At 38.2% G+C, this 20749-nt stretch overlaps 1 protein-coding gene across 1 annotated transcript in view; it reads right to left on the bottom strand.

Annotated features, from left to right (window-relative positions):
• LOC102951477 (histone PARylation factor 1) overlaps window positions 1–20749 on the bottom strand; it is a 29388-nt gene that overhangs the window by 1965 nt on the left and 6674 nt on the right. Inside the window, exons 3-7 of the mRNA XM_042983636.1 lie at window positions 20178–20367; window positions 18911–19009; window positions 10750–10900; window positions 5289–5376; window positions 446–618 (exon numbers count right to left, since the gene is read on the bottom strand). Coding sequence (XP_042839570.1) covers window positions 446–618; window positions 5289–5376; window positions 10750–10900; window positions 18911–19009; window positions 20178–20367 — 701 coding nt within the window. The remainder of the gene's footprint in view (window positions 1–445; window positions 619–5288; window positions 5377–10749; window positions 10901–18910; window positions 19010–20177; window positions 20368–20749) is intronic.

Below are 20749 nucleotides of genomic sequence, written 5' to 3'. Positions count from 1 at the left end.
GTGAAACCGGGGATAAGGCGGGGTGGGGGTTGGCGGGGGGGACTACTGCAGTATCTATTCTTCATCTAGGAATTCAAGTGTAGCAACAAGTACCCCCCCACCATGACGGAAAAACAAACGGAGCCCCAGGAAAGATGTGTGTACATACCCACACACATACCCAACTAAAGGGCATATATAAGTAAATACATATATAAGCATCTAATAAGTAAATTCACTTAAATGTAAATCTGAAGGCAAATAATCTTGGTATCCACCTTTGGCAGAATACAAGATGAATTTGAAATAAATGTTTTCAGACATGTGCTTATCCCAAAGTTCATTCTGAAACATAAGCTGTATTTACATCCTACCCATGCTCATGCTTGAGTATGCCCGTATGTGGGGCAGGGTGGGGAAAGGAAGGAAGGTCTGGTGATGGTTGGGAGGTAGAGTTTTTACTCACGTGTGAGCCATAACAAAAGAGATCCATTCCCAGCTCAAGCCCCATCCCATAATCACATTCATCGTTAGCGAACTGCACAAAAGTCATCATCTCCTGAATGGGAGCAAAAGCTTTTAGTCTGTCCTCATCACTTGGTGCCTCAACAATTGTCTTGCAAATTTTCTTGAGGTTGGCTGTAAGAAACCAAGGATATAAAAAGATGATCACCCATCATCAAAGGTAAAAAGATATTAAGTTGGGTTTTTCCTGATCAGTTTTTGTACAACAGATACCACTTTGGGTGGCACTATAATTTAGAATGCCAATCTTATAATTTCTCTTAAGATAAAAATGGCCTAACGAAAAAGATTTTTAGCAACTGAGACTATTTTACCGTGGATCTAGTTGTGACCATGATATATAGGCTTTCAAAGATTTTCAGTAGCTTAGTCCATGGATCAGCAAACTGGACAAACCTGACCCACCCTGTTTTAACTGACCTCACACGAAGAATCTTTTTCCATCTTAACTTGTTGGAAAAAACCAAAATATATGGCACAAACAGAGACCTTATGTAGCCCACCTCCAGGCTAGTTCATATTAGGAATTGGATTAAAACAACAAAAAATCAAAAAGACCATAAAGTTTACTCCTTTTTGCCCTGTCCTATGTATTCTACTAAAAAGATACATGCATAGAAAAAGACAACAATATAAGAAATCCTTGCCAAGGGGCACCTGGTTGGCTTGGTCTGTTAAGCATCTGACTCTTGATTTGGCTCAGGTCATGATCTCACGGTTCATGGGTTTAAGCCCGATGCCAGGCTCAGCGCTGACAGTTCAGAGCCTTCTTGGGATTCTCTCTCTCTCCTCTCTGCCCCTCTCACAGACGAGTGCGCACACACTCACTCTCAAAATAAACTTAAAAAAAATCATTGCCGAATTAAACCTTTACCAAACTGTAATTTGATATAAGAACATAGATAAACATTAGAAATTTTCTCTAAAAAGTCAGTGGTTTAACATTTTTGGGAGAGCTTTCAACTTTTTTTTTTTTTTTACCACTTTCTGGATGCCAGTGTGCATCAGATCTCAGGATACATATGAGAATGAAGGTACTGAACAGTATCTAATTAACTTCCTTCTTGACAGACTATACCTTTTTGATAAACTACTTCCATGAGGATAATCCAATAATGAAAATAATGGATGTTACTTAAACCAACAAAGACACATTTCTAAACCAAGTGGCTCCTATATTGGGGGGAGAGGAAAATTCGTTAGAACATGAACAGTCACACCTAAGCATGGTACATGATTTTAAGTTATATGTATAAGGCACAATATTCTATTCATACTACCTATTATTAAGAGTGGTAAAGAAATACTAGGGTTTTTAACCTCTGAATGTGAATATGTTTGACTCAGTTGCACCAACTGTACAGAACGTATGCTGTATGTGAGATCACAAAATGTACTTTTGTTCCTTTTCCCACATTTGGTAGATCCGTATCACACTGACCAAATTACACTCACCACCTATGTTCCCGGCTATAAATAGGTGACATATTTATTGGTTTGAAACTTTTAAAAAGATTTTATATAAACTTCATAAGCTTCCTTTTCTTGAGAAAAAAATCAGTGCCAGTCATTTCCAGGAAACAGATTAGGTCTCCATCAAAAACCTTCTTAAGGATGGAAAACAAGGGGTTCCTTCCTGCACCCAGGGAAGATGTAGCTGAGACCTTAGAATCTCACCACAGTGCTCCAGGCAGCCACTACAACTCAATTAGAGTTGGCGTGGAAGCGAAGACCTTCATATTTAAAGTTTATCCCTTTTCTGATGTCTTCTACTTTCACTTCAGGCAAGTCATAAATGGACTACAAAAGAATAAGCAATTTATAACAATTACTGAGCTACTAAAATACTAAAGAACAGAGATGAAAATACTCAGCTCTCCACCAGTGTGAAGAAAAATATGTTCTTCCACCAATAAAAACTTCCACAAAATTTCACTTAACAGAAGCCCAAACTTAATACCTAAATGAAGTCTTAAATTAACTACTCAAAAATGTCTTAAATGTTACTATTCAAAACAATGATTTAGGAGCTTCAATACTTATTTTATCCTTTTTAAAAAAAAATTTTTTTTAATGTTTATTTTTGAGAGACAAGAGATCAAGTGCGAGCGGGGGAGGGACAGAAAGAGAGGGAGGCACAGAATCCCAAGCAGGCTCCAGGCTCCGAGCTGTCAGCACAGAGCCGGATGCGGGGCTTGAACCCACAAACCGTGAGATCATGCCCTGAGCTGAAGTCAGATGTTTATCCGACTGAGCCACCCAGGCGCCCCTTATTTTACCCTTCTATTACCACCAACTGGAATACCACCACTTGAGCCAAGCCACAGTGGCTGTGCCAAAGTAAAAGACAACTAGCTAAGCAGTTATTCTTTAATAATTTTTAAAATAAAAATTTTTGAGAGGGAGAGAGCACATGTGTGTGTGAGCAGGGGAAGAGCAGAGAGAGAGGGAGAGAGGGAGAGATTGAGAAAGAGATATTGAGAGAGAGCGAATCGTAAGCAGGCTGCACCCCAGTGCAGAGCCCAATGCAGGACTAGATCCTACCACTATGAGATCAGGACCTGAGCGGAAACCAAGAGTTGGACGCTAAACTGGCTGAGCCACCCAGGTGCCCCTAGCTAAGTAATTATTCTTTAGTTAGCAGCAAGCACTTTACAGTCAGCAAGACCCAAGTCTGAAATCCAGTTTCCACGTGAAAATGGAAATAAGACCTACTTTAAAGAGTGGAGTGAGGGTTACTATATATACATCAATTGATACAGTCTATATTTATGAATTGCTCAATAAATGGTTATCTTTATTTTTTTAAATTTTTTTAATGTTTGTTTATTTTTGAGAGAAAGCACAAGCAGGGGAGGGGCAGAGAGAGAGGGAGACACAGAATCCAAAACAGGCTCCAGTCTCTGAGCTGTCAGCACAGAACCCGACGCAGGGCTTGAACTCAAACACTGTGAGATCATGACCTGAGCCGAAGTTGGATGCTTAACCAACTGAGCCACGCAGGCACCCCAATAAATGATTATCTTAATTGCCAGGTTAGAATGTTATGTTTAAGCAGCTTCAAAAGGGAAACTGTTTGGAACAGACTACACTGTGATCTCCTGAACACTGTCACACATTAACATACTGCCAGTCAACTATACTTCCTGGCACAGTTACCTAGGCAAAAGCAAGATGATATTAGGTCCCTAAAAAAAAAAAAAAAAGAAAAAAAAAAAAGGAAAAAAAATATGTATTAGGTCCCTAACTTTATGACTTGCTGCACTTCTCAATCAAAAATCATTAAACCACAGAAGGATCTAATGTCTAGAATGGTAGAAAAAAGTAGAGATAAATAAAAATGATCTTGGACATAATATAGAACCACAACCAGGGGAGGGTAATAAGGTTTACTCCAGGGTACTACAATTTAATACTTACCACGCCTTAAGTTTTAGTGACTCCTGTATCTACAACATTCTCAGCCTTTCCCAAACAAGACCATGATTCTACTTTATAAAGCTGCAAATGCACTAGCACACAGGTAGGCAGAAGATTAGAGCATAAGCAGAAGACTGAACAGTAAGTAGCTAGAGCCTATATGCCTTCCCCATTACAGATGGATCACCTCTGACTTCAAAGACGACAGGGACAGAGTAGCCTGTCCAACAAATAAAGCGTGGGCTACCTATGTAATTAAATTTTTTCTAGTATCCATATTAAAGAAATATGTGAAACTAACATTAAGATATTTAACTTAACCCATTATATCCAAATAGTAGCATTTCAACATATAATCAATATAAAAAATTTTCAGTTTTTAAAGTTAAATGAATTAAAATCAAGCAAAATTACAAATCTAGCTCCTCAACTGCGCTAGCCACATACAAAGTGCTCAGTAGCCATGTGTGGCTGGTGCTTATCATATTTATTATACAGCTCAGCCATATTCATTTTCCCCATAGAAGTCCCCGAAAGTGGTAGGGGCATGGCAAAAACAGTTACACATGAACAGTCGTGATAGATGACATTCTAATCTTGGCTGGAGACTGCACAACAAGGTTTGAGAACAGCTGCTTTAGAGAACTGATTAAAAATGCAAATTTCCAAGTGCCAACCCCAGAGACTATAAACCAAGGTGCTTAGTTCTGTTCTGAGAAATGGATGACCAATATTATATGTGTTGGGCAGGAATACTTGGTTCTTCCTTGAGGAAGTGCTAATTCTGCTTTCTCTCTAAATATTATCCCTCTAAGAAAAGGATGGTAAATAAAGGAATGCCAACAAGGCTCTTCAAAGTAAGGGAATGGAGGAGAGGAGAAAGTTGAGAAGTGATTTTTCCCCCTTTATTCAAAATAGCAATAAATAGATTTTGTGTATAAACAGTCCATTTTCAAAGAGTTTTTGTACTTATAAACAAAGTAGTTCAGGATCTCGGGCTTCTGAAAGCTAAACAGTCTTATATACAGATGAAAATTTTTTCAGACAGGACTAAATTTTGGGCAAGCACTATGCTAATAAGCACCTTACACACGCTTTACACTTCAAACATCCCTATACATGAATGGTATTCACCATTATTAACCATTTTACAGATGAAAAACCTCACAAGGTTTAGTGAGGTTAAATAATTTGCTTAAGGTTACACAGCTATAAACCCATTTTTAATTCAGACGTGACACTAAAACCTGAGCTTGTTCTTTATCCCTAAGATTTAGTGACTGTCCCACAAAAGGCATACTTACTTACCTACTTCTCAATAGAAGGAAAACCTTCCTCATATGTTTACATAAGAAATACATTACCATCTGTTTCAGGGAGTTCTCTGTACCCAACATCATTTTTATCTACTGGGACAACCAAGCCTGCACCGTGGAAGGTCTTTGTCACAACCTAAATTTAAAAAAACATAAAATCAATTGGTAAACAGACAAAATAGACATGGTAGATAACGACAAACTCGCCAAAATAAATGCATACACACAAACCCTCAACACTTTACAAAAATTTTTTTTTTTTTTTTAATTTATTTATTTTTGGGACAGAGAGAGACAGAGCATGAACGGGGGAGGGGCAGAGAGAGAGGGAGACACAGAATCGGAAACAGGCTCCAGGCTCCGAGCCATCAGCCCAGAGCCTGACGCGGGGCTCGAACTCACGGACCGCGAGATCGTGACCTGGCTAAAGTCGGACGCTTAACCGACTGCGCCACCCAGGCGCCCCATATTTTTAATGTTTGTTTATATTTTCAGAGAGAGACAGAGCACAAGTGGGGGAGGGGCAGAGAGAGAGGGAGACGCAGGATCTGAAGCAGGCTCCAGCTTCTCAGCTGTCAGCACAGAGCCCTGAGCTGAAGTAGGATACTTAACCCAACTGAGCCACCCAGGCACCCCAAACCTTCAACACTTCTGTCCAAATGTAACACTGAATGACATTTTATTTCAGTAAATTTGGAGTCCACAGCAAAAATTTCTTCAAAATTAGCTAAAAGTCAAATCCACGAAGAAATGACAGAGCAATGAAACTGGCTTTTACTAATCGTGGCATCCACACAGAAGTCTGTAGCCTGATTTGATAAGGAGGAATGCCAATGCATCCTATCCAGAAGAGGCAAGCCAGAATATTAAGTTTCCTCTTAGGTCCATGTATTTTCTAGGTAGGAAGCATAAGGAACTGAGCCTAAGAGGACAAGGAATAGTTTCTCTTAGCAGGAAAAGGTGGTGGAACAGAATTCCTCTTGTCCATCTTGCCAAGTTCAGGTCCCCCATTTTCACCTGGAAAATTCAAGCTTGTTTTTGCAAACTTCCCCCAAATAGAGCAGTTTCCAGTTTTGTGGTGCCCTTTCCAGAAGCACAATAACATAACTAGTGATCTTTTATTAAGCGGTAATCTTCAAAGACAAGAACAGGCCCAACCACAACTACCACCATAACCCTTCCCATCGACATTCTTCTTTTTATTCACAACGGTGGCCTTATTAGGTCTTTCCTCAACAAAACAACCACTTCAAATGTTACACTTATTTGTGCAGGCCAGTGAAAATCCCCAAGGCAGAAGGACACAAGCCCAAAACTTGTTCATTTTAAAGTCTTCTCACCTAAGTCTCTATATCTTAAAACCTATTTCATATTTCACTCAGATGACCCCACTCTCTTGCACCTTTCATTATCTTTCTTGTTAAAATTTTTTTTTAATGTTTATTCATTTTTGAGAGAGAGAGAGAGAGAGCGCGCGCGCGCGCACGCACGCTGGTGGGGGGAGGGGCAGAGAGAAAGGGAGACACAGAACCTGAATTAGGCTCAGACTCTGAGCTATCAGCACAGAGCCTGACTCTGGGCTCAAATTCACGAACCATGAAATCACGACCTGAGCTGAAGTCGGACACTTAACTGACTGAGTCACCCAGGCACCCCTCATTATCTTTCTTAAGTAACAGAAGGTACAGATTATTCAAAAGAAGTTCTCAGGAAACAGCTCACCATTTGGAAAAAACAAAGTCATATTTATATCTTACTCTTTATACCAAAATAATCTGCAGTTGGATTTCAGGATTAAATGTAAAAATAAAACCATAAATCTACTAGAAGAAAAGGCAAATATTTTTAATAATTTTAGAGAAGATTTATTTATAGATTTAACTACATAAAATTTAAAAAGTCATGTAAAAATCAAGAATAAAAGATACTCATAAAAAATACCTGCAATATATATAATAAAAATAAGATTAATGTGGGGTGCCTGGGTGACTCAGTTAAGCATCCGACTTCAGCTCATGTTATGATCTCACGGTTTATGAGTTCAAGCCCCAAGTCGGGTTCTGTGCTTAGAGCTCAGAGCCTGGAGCCTTCTTTGGATTCTGTGTCTTCCTCTCTCTCTGCCCCTCCCCCACTCATGCGCTTGCTTGCTCTTTCTCTCTCAAAAATAAACAAACATTAAAACAAAATAAGAGTAATGTCTTCAAACTATAAAGGAGTCTTAAAAGGAAAAGACTAACATCCAAATTAAAACACAAGTAAGAAAATGTAAATTCTAACCCTGACAGAAAAATGGCCAAAGTTCAAGCAGTTCACCAAAGAAATACAAATGGCCAGTAGATAAGTGAAAAATATTTAATGTCCTTTATAATCAAAGAAATGCTTATAAACGACATATCATTTTATGCTCATGCAAATGGAAAAGGCCAATAGGGACTGCTAACACACAGCAGTGGCAAACGTATAGGGAGAACAGGCACTCCTACATTGCTGGTGGGAATGTATGTACCCTAGCTTAACTTGTAGTGGGTAGTTTCACAAAGAAAATAAAAACTCCACAAAATGAAAAGCCAGCAAAGAAAAACAATACACACGCAGCCACTTTAAACGACTATGGACCCGGCAATACTACATCTAGTAATTTCTGAGGAAATAACCAAATGAGTGTGCAAAGAAAGGTGTAATAGTTATATATGGCCAGGTGTGTCCTATTTGTGAAAAGTTTTAAGCAACCTAAACTATGAACATAGCACAGTGATCTATAGTCACTCAAATATTTATGAAATGGATCTTCAATTTAGCAATATGAAATGATAATCAATTTTAAGTATAAAAAAGGTCATAAAACAGTATTGATAATGAGAGAAAAAGAAAACGATATAGCTACTAGCTTCATCTTCTACTCAGGCTAATGCAAAACAAAACCATGGGATGGATATATTTTCACATTTTTCATAGATGATTAACTGCACTAATTCTCCATAAAGAGGTATCAATTATTAGCAAAGCACCAGAATCCCAATTTTATTATGAAGACTAGGGCTACAAATTTAGGAAAATCTTGGGCAAGGGTGGGGGATATTCTGAGGCATCAGAATCAGAGGATGGAATGACAGAATGATGTACTCTCATTTTACAGCAACATTAAATCAGTGTTCATTTTAAAAAATGAAATCTAGGTATACAGGTAAAATGGCATATGGCCAATCAGTAAGATGGTGTGGAAAGAAAGCTAAATATGAAAGATGTGAATTTGGGTCTCGGGTCACTTAAGATTTTCAACAGGGAATAAAGCCTCTGTAAACCTCGATTTACTGATCTGTAACACAGGATGAGAATTCCTTTGCTGATTTGTTGCAGAGGTCGAATGAGGTAACTCCTAAAGGCTTTGTATTCCAAAGCACCATAAAGTACCATTAAGAATAAAAACAATGATTTCTAGTGTAGCATATAGTGCACTATTATGCCAGGATGGATATATTACTCTCATACAGAAGCACAAAATCACTAACTCACATATATGAGTGGAATTGAATTTTTTGAAACTAGAAATATATTAATTAAATGAATATCTGACAGTAGAAGTTCTTTTTAATAGACAAGGAACCAAAAAGCAGAATCATCAACCTATTGTATTTGGGAGGATAAAATAATGGTTGTTTTTTAAGTTCTGTTTTTACCAGCTAATGTTATGGAAAGAAAAAACATGTACTAAAAAGAAACCTCATGGGGAAGGGAGCCAGGACAAACATACCTATGAAATTTAAACTCCAATTATATCTTATAGTTATGGAGAAGAATTAAATCTCATTTGAAATAAATTACAGTTGATGGTAGAAAAATAAAATAAGGCTCTGATGAAAGAATTTATTATAAGCTCTTCTGTCCACAAATATGCAGTATTTAGTCAAGCAGATTAGGAATACATAATTACAAGGCAAGAAATACTACCATTCCTGGGGTGCCTGGATGGCTTACTCAGTTAGGCGTGGGACTCTTGGCTTGGGCTCAGGTCATGATCTCACAGTTTGTGAGTTTAAGCCCCCATCAGTCTCCTCTCTGATAGCGCAGAGCCAGCTTGGGATTCTATCTCTCCCCCCACCCTCTCTGCCCCTCCCTTGTTCACTCTCTCTCAAAATGAATAAACTTAAAAAATTTTAAGGAGTGCCTGGGTGGCTCAGTGGGTTAAGCGTCCGACTCTTGATTTCAGCTCAGGTCACGATCTTAACAGTTTGTGAGTCTGAGCCTGGCACTGGGCTCTGCACTGACAGTGGGGAGCCTGCTTGGGATTCTCTCTCACCCCCACTCCTCGTCTCTCTGCCCCTGCCCCGCTTGCTCTCTCAAAATAAATAAATAAACTTAAAAAAAAAAATACTACTGCTCCTTTTACTCATCAGGTAGGAGAGGCTCCCTATGTAAACTAGGAAGGGAAAATGGCAACATAACATCTTGAAGTAATTTAAAAATACCTCCATTGCAATGACTTTCATTCAAATGTACATTTTTAGAAATTATTTCTGGTCTCTAGGATTAAAGGAAGAATTGCTGAGACTGCAGTTTAGTGAGTGTAACTTATCTGAGTATCACCCCTGCTGCAGAAGATTTTCAATGACCAAATAAATACATTTAACTACTTAGTTACCAGTACTAGTTTATCCAGAAATAACTAGAACTAAATTTGGCCTAGAACTTTCAGATGAACCGGCCACGGTAGATAATGCTGGGAGACGGGGGTGCCCTCATTCCACAGTGGTAAATGTCCTTCTTCACCCGAGGTTATAAGAACAAAATCCTACAGAATTCTCATTTACCCCAAAGCAGAATTCTTCTATCTTGTCCATTAACTTACTCTGAAATTTGTTAAGTGAAAAACCAAAAGGATTCAAAACCCAGAAATCTTTGCCATTTACAAAACACTCCACTCACACTGCAGGTGTTAGAAGTGATGCAAAAGGAAATGCTAATGGGGTCAGTAAGGAAAAAGGAGATAGGACTGCTTATACACACATTTGCTGCAGAAAATGAACAAATCTTAATACACATTGTCTCTCAAAAGGAAGTACCTTTGAACCCTTAACTAAACCACTCTAAGGCAGACCTTTACAAAACTACTCCCCAGAAACACCTTGTACTAAAGCAACCGCCATTAGCTATTAAAGAAATTTAAGTAAACACAGTACACAAAGCTGCTTTCACTCAACTGTATGAAATGAGTAACTGGTAAAACAAGATGAAAAGAATGAGAGGTACTGGCATGAGCTGGTAACCAGAGCAGCACTAGCCCATCCTGGGAAACAACTTCTGAGAACCACCCAAGCAGCCCTGCTCATGGGCTGTCCTCTCTCTAATGACCCAGACAGGGCAGCCCCACAGGAGCCCCTGAGGAGGTATCCAGCTCTTCTTAGGGTGGGGCAGGAGAAGAGAAGGCTAATGTGCAGGTGGGAAGGAATCAGGACAGGAAAATCTCTATTACAAAGCAAAACAGTCTGAGACTGACAGATTTAAACCATACTTTCTTATCTCTCTGTTTCATCTTCATGGTTCTCTGTTCCAGTGAGTACCCCAGTTCTCTGGCTGCTTCTGTGAGTTTTTCATCTATGTTTTTCAAGAGACTAGTTTTCTTTTTATCTGTTACTTCCTTAAGTTTTTTCATCAGAAATAATCTGAAAAAGAAGTAAAAGCCCTCATTATTATTCAGGCCACTGTACTAAGTATACAGATCTTGGGAAGTTAAGGGAGTATGTTAGAGACATCCAGTTCCATGCAAGAAAAAGACTGCAGATTACCAACAGTTCTCTCAAATGTCTAATAGATTTCTTCAAGAGAAAAACAATTATTAATAAAAAGCTACCAGTCACAGAAACAGCAAGCATGATTCAAGTCTGCATTGTCTCTATAATGTATTGTCTCTATAATAAAGATAAAAGACTAGGGTGCCTGGGTGGCTCAGTCGGTTAAGTGTCTGATTCTCAATTTCAGCTCAGGTCATGATCTCACAGTTTGGGAGTCTGAGTCCCGCATCACTGCTTGAGTCAGTCTGTCTGTCTGTCTCTCTCTCTCTTGCTCTCTCTCTCTCTCCCCCCTTCCCCTGCTTGTGCTCTCTCTCAACAATAAATAAATATACATTTAAAAAAAGATATGAGGTATTTAAAAAATTGAGATTAGGGGGGCCGGGGTGGCTCAGTCGGTTAAGCGTCAGACTACAGCTCAGGTCATGATCTCATGGTTCGTGAGTTCGAGCCCTGCGTCAGGCTCTGTGCTGACAGCTCAGAGCTTGGAGCCTGCTTCGGATTCTGTGTCTCCCTCTCTCTCTCTGCTCCTCCCCTGCTCATGCTCGCTTGCGCGCGCTCTCTCTCTCAAAAATAAATAAAAACATTAAAAATAAATAAATACATTAAAAGGTGAGATTAAACCAAATTTAAGCCGTTTTATTGATAATAACATACAGCATACTGCCTTGGAGAAGTGTGGTAGGACACAAGAAAATAGTATATGGATACCAAAAAGGATTTTTTAAAAGGAGCCAGAAGATACTTGCAATACTTAGGATCAGCAGACTTTTTCAAACTGTTATCTACAAATTTGTGTTAAGATAAATTTAGAAAATGTAAAAGGAAATAAAAGCTATTTTATAAGCTTATACAAAAGCACAATTCAAAATAATTTTAAAGTATGTGAAAAATATCATACATCAATGCCAGTTAGGGAAATAGTTACATTTTATCATAAGCAGGTTAAGATTTTGCCAGCAGAGCAGAAGATTCAGGGTAAAATGCAGCAGGAAGCAGCACTCAGCTGGACACACAACTCAACCCCCTTCCTCTATAGCTACCTCCAGACTCTCAGAAGGAAACTTCCTTCTGTTTACTACTAACATCTGACAGTTTGCTATGGCTGTAAAGAGTTTGGAACATTTAGAGTATTCTTATCCCCATTTTACAAATAAGGAAACAAGCACATAGGATAATCAACTTACCTAAATTCATAGAATTAGTATGAGTGGACTGAAGTGCAGAGAAGCCAAGACCACCAAAATCATTGTCTTCTGATTACAGCACACATATTACACCTAATGTTACCTTCAATCTTAACCAGCTGTGTATCAAGAGAATGTATTTACATTAACCATTATAAGCAAACTGATCATGTCAGTTCTAGGTAAATCAATCTTTATAGCCTTCCCTACCCTGTCTGGCATATGGGCATACAGGCCTTCAAGTACTCTGTGCCACTTGCTTTCATACTTCCATGCACATACTGTCCCCTTGCCTAGAACACTCTTCTTCCTGTTCTTTGTAGTAAGTTCTTATGCATTCATCAAGGTCTAGGTAAAATATCCTCTCGATGAAGACTTCCACCACTACTTAAGGTACTTACTATCTGTCTTCTCATACTTAATCACATTATTATGACTATTTCTATATCAGTTTATTAGGCTTTGGTCTCTCAGCTTCAAACCTACTCTCCAATACTTTGCTTTGTGATGCCTAAAGTTGCAATATGCAAACAGAAACAATCACCGTAAACATTTGTACTCTGTTACGTTAAATCCAATGGGATACCTTGAACCCTGAATGAATCCTTCAGTGGTCTTTGCAAAATACTGGTTCACTAAGTTATGCAGATCTTACAAATATTGAAATTTTTCATTTTATCAAATTCTCTCCATTACAGAAATTGAAGACGACACAAACAAATGGAAAGATATTCTATGCTCATGGATTGTAAGAACAAATATTGTTAAAATGTCCATACTACCCAAAGCAATCTACAGATTTAATGCAATCCCTATCAAAATATGAACAGTGTTTTTCACAGAATTAGAACAATCCTAAAATTTGTATATAACCACAAAATACCATAAATAGCCAAAGCGATCTTGAAAAAGAAAAACGAGGCTGGAGGTATCCCAATTCCAAATTTCAAGTTGTATTACAAAGCTGTAGTGATCAAAACAGCACAGTACTGGCACAAAAACAGACAAAAATCAATGGAACAGAACCGAAATCCCAGAAATAAACCAATTATGTGGTCAATTATCTTCAACAAAGGAAGCAAAAATATGCAGTGGGAAAAAGACAGTCTCCCAACAAATTCTTTTACATGCAAAAGAATGATACTGGACCATTTTCTTAGGCCATATACAAAAATAAACTCAAAATGGCTTAAGGACCCAAACATGAGACCCTGAACCATAAAATTCCTAGAAAACAGGACAGGCAGTAATTTTTCAGACATCAGCTATAACAGCAGCTTTCGAGAGGTCTTCTGAGGACAAGGGGGAACAAAAGCAAAAATGAACTATTGGAACTCCATCAAAATAAAAAGCTTCAGCACAGCAAAAGAAACAACCAACAAAACTAAAAGACAACCTACAGAATGAGAGAAGGTATTTGCAAATGACATATCCGATACAGGGTTGGTATCCAAAATACATAAAGAACTTATAGAACTCAACACCGAAAACACAAATAATCCAATTAAAAAATAGGCAGAAGACATGAACAGACCTTTCCCCAAGGAAGACACAGAGATGACCAACAGACACATGAAAAGATGCTCAACATCACTCGCCGTCAGGGAAATACAAATCAAAACTACAAGGAAGGGTGCCTGGCTGGCTCATTCGAAAGGGCATGTAACTCCTGATGGCAGGGTCTTGAGTTTGAGCCCCATGTCGGGTGTAGAGAATACTTAAATAATTTTTAAAAACCTACAATGAGATATTGCTGCACGCTGCACAGAATGGCTAAAATAATACAAGAAACAGTGTTGGTGAGGATGTGGATAAACAAGAACTCTCATGCACTGTTGGTGGGTATGCAAACTGGTGTGGCCACTGTGGAAAACAGTATGGAGGTTCCTCAAAAAAATTAAAAATAGAATTACCACATGATCCAGTAATTGCACTGCTTGGTATTTACCCAAAGAATACTAATTTGAAGGGATATATGCACCCATATGTTTGTTGCAGCATTATTTACAACAGCCAAATTATGGAACCAGCCCAAGTCTCCACTGATAGATGAATAAAGATGTGGTGTGTGTGTGTGTGTGTGTGTGTGTGTGTGTGTGTATGTGTATACATATATATAATAAAATACTATTTGGCCATAAAAAAGAATGAAATCCTACCATTTATAACAACAACATGGATGGATCTAGTGGGTATAATGCTAAGCGAAATAAGCCAGGCAAAGAAAGATAAATACCATATGATTCCACTCATATGTGGAATTTAAGAAACAAATGAACAAAGCGGGGAGGGGGAAGCCAAAAAAACCTCCAGACTCAACTATAGAGAATAAACAGATGGTCACTGCAGGGGAGGTGTGGGGGAGGAGGGGAATATGCGAAGGGGATTAAGAATATACTTATCTTGATGAAACTGAGTAATATATGGAATTGCCAAATCACTGTTGTACACCTGAAACTAATATAACGCTGTATGTTAACTACACTGGAATTAAAATTTAAAAAAATTAAAAATTCTCTCCATTACATCACAATGTGAAAAAAATCACGTTCATTAATATTACCACCATCTCACTAAAAAGTCTTCAGGTAGTGAGAAGCAATTAAGCTCACAACGGTGGTTACGAGCTTCCTTAATTCTAATTTTTGCTTTTGAAATCTCAAATTTTATCACTGACAACAAATACAGTCAGTTGTTTTCTTTGGCTCATTTGAGAAAATGTCTGCCAAATACCCACGTCAGACTATCCAGACTTTGTCAGTCACTCTCTCAAATAAACGAGAAAAGTTCAGCTCCCAACTGTATCTCTTAAGACCGTTTTCCTGGAGATAAACGTTAACATTTGAGGATGCAGAAGTGCTTTCCACGTGCTTCCCATCACATTACACAAAATGTTAAACAGATTGTGTACTCGATGGTAGAGATCTAATATCTTTACTGCTTCATCACTGACATTCTTAGATGACATTCGCATTATATTACTGCTGTGAATGACAACTGTAAATCTGGTGTCATTACCTTGATTCCTGTCAAGGTATCATCAGTATTACCCACCATTACCTTTGTGCCACTGATGCAAAAATTACGTATTATCACAAATAGTTTTGACCTCAGAGTCCTCCTAAAAAAGCGTCAGGCACCCCTGGGAGTCTACATACCACTGTTTGATAACTGCTTTTCAGGTTCAAACCTGAATATACATCAGAACCTCCTGGGTTAAGGGTTAAAAGTACTTGGAGCTAGTGTTTGAAAAATCATTGCCTACAGTAACAAATCCATATGACCCTGTATAGAAAGGCAGGGTGGCAGAGACCATGGGGGCAGCAGGCAAGAAGAAAAAAGATTATTTAACAAGTTGACCCATGATCTATTGGCCACATTTATTCTTTTACTAAGTACCAAATGTTTTACATAGTATTTGTGCCTGCACAAAGTAAGCATTCATCAAATGAATGTTCATTCATTTCTAATGCCCATTTACACTTAATTAAAATTACAGAAGTATAATTACAGATTACATTTAGATATACTTATAACATGTATAAAAAAACATGTTACTTATAACATGTTTAAAAAAAAATATTCCTGGAGTGCCTGGGTAGCTTAGTTCGTTGTGCGTCCAACTCTTGGTTCTGGCTCAAGATATGATCCCACAGTTTCCTGGGTTTGAGCCCCACATCGGGCTCCATGCTGACAGTGTGGAATCTGCTTGGGATTCTTTTTCTCTCCCTCTCTTTCTGCTCCCCACCCCCCTACACTGTCTCTGTCTCTCTCAAATACATAAACTTAAAAAAAAAAAAAGTTAAAAAAAATTTCCTGAATGTTATTTGAGATGTACTGAAGTGGCATCTCTAGAAGTAAGACCTACAGAGCTTAAGGTGAAGTACTCTTAACCATAACTCATGAGGTCCTGATATGCAGTCAGGTTTAAAACCATTAACTAGCAGTTATCAAAGAATGGTCTGAGGACACTATGGGGTCCCTGAAACCTTGCAGGAGGTCTTTGAGGTCAAAACTATTGCTATAATTATTTTAGAGGAAAACAAAAAAGAGAGAGAGAGAGAAAAAAATCATTCTTTTTTTTAAGTTTGAGAGAGACAGAGAGAGACAGAGAGAGACAGAGAGAGAGGAGAGAGCACATGCATGGAGGGCAGGGGCAGAGAGAGGGAGAGAGAGAATCTCAAGCAGGCTCCTTGCTGTCTGCACAAAGCCCAGTTTGGGGCTCCAACTCATGAACAGTGAGATCATGATCTGAGCCAAGATCAAGAGTCAGTCGCTTAACCAACTGAGCCACCCAGGCACCCCAGTATTAAAATTCTTTAATCTTTACTAATGTTTGGTGGCTGAATTTGCATCTCTTTGGTATTAAATTCTGCACAAAGAGAACTAGTTTCCCTGAGCATAAAAATAATGTTTATTACAAATAGTCTTCCTTAAAAAGATCTTACTCAGGCTGATAAAGAAATAAACTAAGTGCACTGATTGATTAGTTGATTTAAGTAAAGGAAGGTGCCAAAAAACTAAAACAGTTATAATACCTGAAAAGTATTCTAACCTTTTACTTCTAAACTGAGATAAATTATTGAAGGTAGAAAACATTCTTTGTGTGACATAACATTAGGTACTCAAAGAGTTCCTGGTCTTCACCTAAATTATACAATTGTCACCAATTTTTGTTTCCTTTTTGGTGTTCTCCAATAAGCTAAAACAAAACAAAACAAAACAAAAAACAAAAAACCCCACAAAAACCAGAACAGTCTTGGATTATTTTACCACTGTATCTTTCTTTTTTAAAAAAGAATTTTAGGTGATGGGGCACCTGGAGGGCTCAGTTGGTTAATGTCCAACTCTTGATTTTGGCTCAGGTCTTGCTCTCATAATTTGTGAGTCCGAGCCCCGCATTAGGATGTGTGCTGACAGCACAGAGCCTGCTTGGGACTCTTTCTCTCCCTCTCTCTCTGCCCCTACCCCATTCACACCATCTCTCAAAATAAACAGACTTTAAAAAAAGATTTTTACTAAGACTAATGAAAAGTCCTGCATTTTTGCATGCCGAATTATTTGTAGAATGAATAAATTATTTATGCAGCATCTACGGTGGGGCAGGTACTGTGCATAAGGAAAAGCCTCCACCCTCATGGAACTTGTATGTTAATGCAAGAGACAGGTAATAAGTAAATGGCTACAGTTTCTAATAAAGATACCACCAATTTAAATTGAATAATCTGAAGAGTTTAAAAGAATATATAAATTGTAAACAACAAGAAACACTGTGGAAAAAACTGGGAGGTATCAGAAAGACAAACAGCTTTTTTCTGACATCCACCATATAGTTGCTCTTTCAGATATACCAGTATGCACGCAGCAGTCTAGAGAGGGCACCTGTTGACTTAGTTTGAATTGTTTACTGGAAATTTGCACTACTGAGTCACAGGGAATAGAAGTCTTTTCAAGTAGGGTATGAAAAGAGGTCACACAAAACATGACCTATTTATATGGAAGGTGACAAAGATTGCTTTCTTCATTTTATTACAATGTAAACTGCACAGCTGCTGCCAGACAGCTTCAAATCGAGTCTGTGGCTGGCACAGTATATGGACTGGCTCACGCAGCTCCATTCAAAGCCCCTTTCCCACAACAGCTTGCTACATTTCCCACACTACTCTTCAGCTCGGGCTCCACAGGAGGCCTAGCTCCTCTCAAACAGATACAATTCCTTGAAATATGAAAGGCAGAACAGATACCAGGTGGAGGCTGTGCGTCTGTTTCCAGCAGTGACTCGTTAGAGGCATCAGACTATTCAGGAGCAGCTACAGCTGAGATGTCGGTGCCTGGTCTTCAGCTTCTATCTGGGCTGAGAGGCGGAGGCAGGGCAGCCCTTTTACTCCCACAGGTTCAATCACAGACAGTGACTGACGAGAACGACCTGTGGCAGCAGTTCTTGACCGCTCCCCAACAGCGGCACAGCTATAAACTCCACTGCCGAGCCAGCTCTGCCACACAACTGGCACGTCTGGAGGCTCCACTGGCCCTTCCAAAAATTTTATGAGCGCCCGACTTTCTTTTAATTCCAGTATAGTTAACGTATGGTGTTATATTAGTTTCAGGTGTACAATATAGTGAGTCAGCAATTTATGAGCACCTGCTTTTACTGTATTAAATCTTTGAACTGTACACAATGGGTTCTTTTAATGGACTCTTAGTGATGGTGTTTAAAATAAAATGCCTAAAAATCTTTTGATTTTGCCATGGGACTAATGAAGTCAAGATTAGATAATATTTTTCTTAAAGTAATTTGTTTTATAAGATGGGTACTTTTTTGGTGAAAAGTAGCCAAATAGAAGTGTGGATACATGTCTGACTTCGGCTCAGGTCGTGATCTCATGGTTCGTGGGTTTAAGCCCCACATTGGACTCTGTGCTGACAGCTCAGAGCCTGAAGCCTGCTTGGGATTCTGTGTCTCCCACTCTCTGCCCCTCCACTGCTCACACTCTGTCTCTCAAAAATAAACATAAAAAAAAAAAAAAAAAAAAAAAAAAAAAAAGTGTGGATAAGAATATCTGCAAACATCATGGAAGTGACCTCTTGAAATCTAAAATTTTGTAGTTACCTCAATGTGCCTCAGTGATGGACTGAGACAGTACAAAAAGTATAAACAAGTATTATAAATAGGAGAAGGATTAAAAAATTTTCTTACTTGACCGCAGCAAACACATTATCTCCACTTTGAACAATTATGCAGTTTTTCTTTGCTTCATTTGTACCAACATATACAGGAAGTTCATCAGGAGAATCCCTGTGTAAGCAAAAGATATTAAAAATTTAGTTGCCCATCATTTATCAGGCAAATAGAATTTTAGACCTATAGACAATTTATGTCTGCAGGTCTTTAAGAAATTGGGACAAATTTGCCACATTTAAGCTCTAAGTTTCTTAGGAATATCTCCAATAAATCTTGCTTATATAACAGATCTAAAATTAAAATTCTTAGGACCTAGTTACTTTTATATCTAAATACAAAGAAAGGGGGAATAAGGCCTGCCTGTCAAAAGTAGGGGAAATTACACACAATCCTCTCTACCTTAGTTTTATAGTCTGTGAAAAAAGGTAGAGAAACAAAAAGAAACAGGACAAGCAGAATTACAAAACATGAGAAGGAAAGAGATACAATTCATATATATAATCAAATCATTTTACTTTACAATAAAGGATACCAATACACAGCAGTGAAGTGACTCAGCCAAGGTCCTAGTAAATTAATGGCAAAGCCAGAAGCAGCATCTATGTAACCCAATTCCCAGCCCTTTGTGCATTCTACAGTACCACACTTCTCACTAGGCAGGTTTCCTCTACTTCCTGTATTATCCCACAGTCGATCTTCAAACAGCATCTCTACTGATAGAAGTGGCCAAGGTATTTTTTTCTCCCTCAAGGTACTTCTATTTCTTAATAGTCTAAGCATTTTGCATATCCATTTAATCCTGTTAACATCCCATTAAGTATGTACAATTATTATCCTCATCTTACTAGAGGAAACTGGGTAAACAGAAACTGAGTCATAGAAAATCACAATCATTAAAGGTGGCTGGCACATGGTCACTCAGATAATAGAACCAGTCTGACTCCATAGCACATTCTTATTTCTATGGCCCCTGGAAGCACAGGGCTAATTTAAGCCATGGCAGCTGCTCTAAATTAACTTTCTTGGGCCACAAGAGTGTTTCTGAACCCAAAAGGTAAAAAAGTTTATAACCACAAAGGAAAAACCAGTGAGGTTCAACCCTGAAGAATTCACTCATCTTAGGGTAGGCTACAATGATATTACCAAGAACATTAAATGCCTATGTATCCACCAAAAAGAGGAAAACATGCCCTTCACCTTGAGTCCAGTGAATGTCTACTTATATTCTTATACTATGTATACAACCCAGTAGCTGTATTTTACAGAAGAAAAGATCCTTTACCTGAAATACCCCATGTGGAACTGAGTTTTATTATCTCCAATAATAATGGTCTGGAACTCAGGAGGATCATAGTAAAATCTCCAGTGAAGGTTAAAATTCAGGTTTGCTGACTTTTTCTTCATTTTATGTTTTCCGGCAAGGATATCATAAGGACCCACTAATCGAAGTCCAAGGCTTGTGGAAAGTGAATCTATAAAGTAAGTTTATTGAGACAATAACTTTCTGAAGGCAGACAGGAAAGGCCTTTCATTCATAAACTATTTCTAAGAAATTTTCTTAAAAAAAAAAAAAGCTTCTAAAATCAAAGAGCTTTAGTTACATTTGAAGACATACATAATGAAAAATCAGAGCAATGAAAATGTGGCACTCACATTTAAGATTCTCTCTTAAATTTACAACTGATTACATTTCAAACATTTCTGCTGTCTCTTATTTTAGACAAAGCCAGACTGTTTTGTATTCTCATGGGCATATTAGAGCTTCAAGTACTTACATTGTCTCATTACTATGTTGTTATTAGCCTCAAATGTTTGTAGCACACCCATATTAAGGAAGAAATAAGATGGACAGTA

This window comes from Panthera tigris, chromosome B1, assembly GCF_018350195.1.
Source record: "Panthera tigris isolate Pti1 chromosome B1, P.tigris_Pti1_mat1.1, whole genome shotgun sequence".
In the NCBI taxonomy this organism is placed as follows: domain Eukaryota; kingdom Metazoa; phylum Chordata; class Mammalia; order Carnivora; family Felidae; genus Panthera; species Panthera tigris.
The sequence above is the reverse complement of the archived record's forward strand: the minus strand, read 5'-3'. Positions and strand labels throughout refer to the sequence as shown.